At 28.6% G+C, this 4,313-nt stretch overlaps 1 protein-coding gene across 1 annotated transcript; it reads left to right on the forward strand.

Moving 5' to 3' along the window:
* Positions 1-2,611: 2,611 nt before the first annotated feature.
* On the forward strand, positions 2,612-3,520 carry LOC145836493 (DNA sliding clamp PCNA-like). Its single transcript, XM_082944291.1, has one exon. It carries the CDS (start codon positions 2,612-2,614, stop codon positions 3,518-3,520), a length of 909 nt encoding a protein of 302 aa, XP_082800417.1.
* Positions 3,521-4,313: the final 793 nt, after the last annotated feature.

Below are 4,313 nucleotides of genomic sequence, written 5' to 3' on the forward strand. Positions count from 1 at the left end.
AAAAAATTATAATGTATTATAGGCAAGATAATTTTTTATGGCATCATTAAGTTAATGATTGCAAATAATGATTATATTATTATAAAGAAATAAAGAATATTGCAAAATAAACGAACAATGAACTGTACCATTTAGTTATAATACTTGACTTTACTGGAAAATGACTGATACTTAAAAAAATAATTAAAAAAAAACTGTCACATGATGATAAAATCTTATGGAATATTTAAAAAAGTTAGGTAGATATAATGCTGTTGAAGACACAAAAACTATAATTTAACTTTCTTTAAAAGACATCTGTTTTACTAAAAGTTCTATATGATTATGGTTTCTCAGTGAAAAAGTAATTGATCTTTCATTTGAAACATTCCATTCACCATCAATTTCACAGTCTAGTATAGATTCTGAATGCAAATTAAGCAAATCAGGTTTAGTTGGGCGTTTCCACTTTAAATTGCTTCCATCTTGAACTCTCATAAGGTGGTCCATCTTATAAGTTCCATCACCATTTCTACCTTCACATGTTGCAATGTACCATGTGTCTAACAACCCTTCTTTAATTAACGTGGCATAAAAATGCCCTACCTCAATGTCTGCATTTTTCTCCTTTTGCATATTGAAGGAAGAAGCCCCTACAACTAGTGCTGCATCAGCATTAGTTGGTAATGAACACAGAGACTGAGAGCACTCCTCATCTCCAGTAAGAGTATCCATGTTTTTGCCTATGTCAAACAACTTGTCAACAACTAGAGGTACGTTTTTATGTCTACCTGTAAATATATTAGATTGTCTCCATTCTTTGTTGAGCTGCCTCAAACTCTTTTTGACACCTGATTTATCTCGGGTCTGCTCCTTATACACTTTACTAAAGTAATTATTTACTACAGTTAACAACTTTGACTGTACTTGTTTTATTTTTAGAACATATTCTTCACCAAATGCTTTGGTCCACTGTAAAATGAGAGCTGTTGCATACGCCTTAACACAATTTTTCATCTTTTGTGATTTTGGGTTAGAACAAATGTTAAAAATGTTAATAGCAACATCATAAGTTGTTGGTAGGCAATCTCCCAGAATTATACTTAAATTACTACTATTATTCATCTGTAAAAAATTAACAAAAACTGTTTTTTTAATCTTTAACAGTATAGTGAACTTTATAAATCTTTAGTACAAAAGCAACTAAGAAGTAAGTAATCAAATTTTTTGAGTCAACTATAAAACACTTGAAGATCTTGTAGATATCTAATACTTTTCAAACCACTTAAACAATAAACTAAAAATTAAATAAATTTCTATCTAGTGTGTAATAAAACTATAAAAAATTTAATAACTATTAAACTTTTAAAATAAATAAATTAAAGCAGATAACATATAATTTAACTTTAACTTTTTATCTAAAACTCAAAATTAATATATTGATGATTTGTTGCACTAGCCAGTTTTACTGCACTGATAAAATAAAACTGATAAAAAGTTGCATCATTGATTTTAAACTTCATTTCTCATAACTGCAACAAGCTCTAAATATTCTCTTGAGTTCAACAATGAATGATGCAAGCATTAGTTCATTACACTAATGTAAAAGCACAACAGCAGAATAAATTAGCTCTTTTTAATAAAATGTACCCTTACAGTCAACATTTACATATTTTGTGTGATTATGACGTCATAATGTTACAAAAACAGTTAAAATGTCTTTAAATGTTTGCCTATAACTGTAAACTTTAATTTAAGATAAAAATTATAAGTATAGGACATGTATAAGTGGTTTTATTACTATTTAAGTCAAAAATCATGAAAATAAGTGATTTTTGGGGTCAAAATCAATTTTTGGGTTCGGAATTTTTTTTTTGGGAATTTTTTTTTTTTCAATATCAAATTCTTCTTAATAATGCTAAAACACATCTAAATCGAAAAGAAAAAAAAGTCTAGCAAACATCACCCAAGTACTCCTTACCCCTATGTAGAGTTATTTATTTTTCGTTGAAATAAGGTTATCACACATTCAGGCTAGTTTTGGAGATTTTTTGAGGAACTCAGGCTATTTTTAATTATTAAAACTTTAATGAAATAAATTTGATTTTGATTCCAATGTTTGTTTGTTTTTAGTGGAGGCCATGGGTTACCATGTTGATGTTCATAAGTTAAATATCTTTTTGAAATTATTTTTTTCTTAATTAATAACAAAACTGAAGTAAGCTTTTGAGATATAAGGGTACAAATTTGGAGAGTTCAACAGGTTCTTAATATAAAAGCCAAATAAAAAAGACAAAAAAGACTATTTTAGTACAGTATTTTTTTCTAACAATTCTAATGGAATCATTCTAAAACTTTATCAGTTTAATCTTGAGTTAAAAATAAACTGGTATATGTAGGATTTTAGAACTTTTAAGTAAAACAATTTTTAAAGAATAAAAACAAAATTAAATATAAACAAATTATTTATGGTAACAAAATACATTTTTTTAAAATGTACCATATGCATACTGTATGCAAAGAAGATTACCTTAAAATCTGAAGTTTTTTAAATAAAGTTTGTTTTACACTTCTGCACTTAACTCTGTAACAATGGTTATTATAATTAAATTTTGTTTCTAGATCTATAAAAATGGAGCGAGTAAAAGTTGAGCATATAAAAACGGAACCAATAGATACAGAACAAAGAAAAATGTCTCCCAAATTCAAAGCAACAATTTCAGCATCAATTTTCAAGCAGGCACAGAAGAGCCAATTGAAAACAGGGACTTGGAGAATATCTCCTTATGGTCTGTCATACCAAGGACATACCAGGGCTGACATACCAGTTATGATAGAGTTGTATCTCTCCCCGAAAGAGTTTAAAAGTTATGAGTGCAAAGAAGAGTTTCTGATGGGAGTCGATTCTATGCACTTTAAAACAGCCATGAATAGTGCAGATTGGACTGATACTATTGACATTTCAGTTGATGACAGTGTCAGCCACTTTGATATAACCCTTTACAACACTAGGGGCGGCGTAAAAAAGACACAAACCTTCAGTTTAAAGTGTATCTCTCCCGTACAGTTAAGGAATTTTGTTGACAGTAGAAATGAAAATTTCGTGTGTGAGCTGGTGATGCCTTCTGAAAGATACACAAACATATGTTTTGCGATGAGGAAAATCAGTGATTGCACAAACGACATCATGATTAGCATGACACCAGACAAAGTCCTGTTTGAAGGTTGGGGAGGTACCAAGTGTAAAAAAAGCGCTGTCACAATCACCCCCAAAGGCAAGGATTATCTGTACAGATATTCAAAGGACGTGGGGGCGCCGTTTAGGAACATCATGCTCAACTACCCAACGTTCAACATGTATCTGAACGAAAAAATCTCCCTCAAGTTCACTGATGACAAGATTTTAGTGGCCGAGTACAAAATTTTGAAGTGTGGATTTTTGAGGTACTACATGGGCCCTAAAACATCGCATAAGTATTCGAAAAGAAAAGGTAACGTCAAAGTTAAGAATGAAATCAAGAGAGCAAGGTTTTTTAATTGAACCAGTTGAGGTACACATATGTTTGCTAGAAGGTGAATTCAAGAGGAATAAACAAACTATTGCTTGTTAATTTTATGTTTTATAACTTGTTAATAAGATTTTTATTTACTATTTTAATATCTATATTTATTTATTACAATAATCTATTTTATTGATGTTTATGTTTTACTTTTTTTAAATAAAAAAAATTAACAATATTAATTGTCTTCTTTATTTATAGTTTATTTTTCTATTGAAACAAGTGTTTTAATATACTAGTTTATGTATTTTCGATATTTATAAATATTCTGTTTAATTAAATTTTTTTAGTTTTTTACCTTTTGAAATTACAGAAGAATGTAGAAAATAACAACTTATTCTTTTTTCTTGTATTAAAGTTTAAGCTGAACTTATTTTGTTAAAAATATATTTGTATGTTTATTATTTTGACATATTAGATTCAATCGATTAGTATCTAAGTTAGTGGGTGCTAAAAAGTTTTGATGTTTGACAAAAAAAAAGTTTCTTGCAGAGTCACCACACGCTCAGGCCACTTTGAACTTTTTAGGCTAGTTTTGATATTTTTATAAATCATAAAATATTTTTTTTCGACTTATAAATTTTAATTATATTTAGATTAAGTCATTTTGTTCTTATTTTGGTATTTTTGGTACTTAAGCTTTGTTATTAAATTGCTTGTTTCTTAGTTTGACTATGACTATTTTTCTTTTAATTGTTTTGCTAACTCAGGCTGCCTTTTTGACTTTAAGAGTGGCAACTCTGTTATTGATAGGACTATAAACTTGCTGTTATT

This window comes from Thalia democratica, chromosome 5 (genome assembly GCF_965202585.1).
Source record: "Thalia democratica chromosome 5, ktThaDemo2.hap1.1, whole genome shotgun sequence".
NCBI classification, from domain to species: domain Eukaryota; kingdom Metazoa; phylum Chordata; class Thaliacea; order Salpida; family Salpidae; genus Thalia; species Thalia democratica.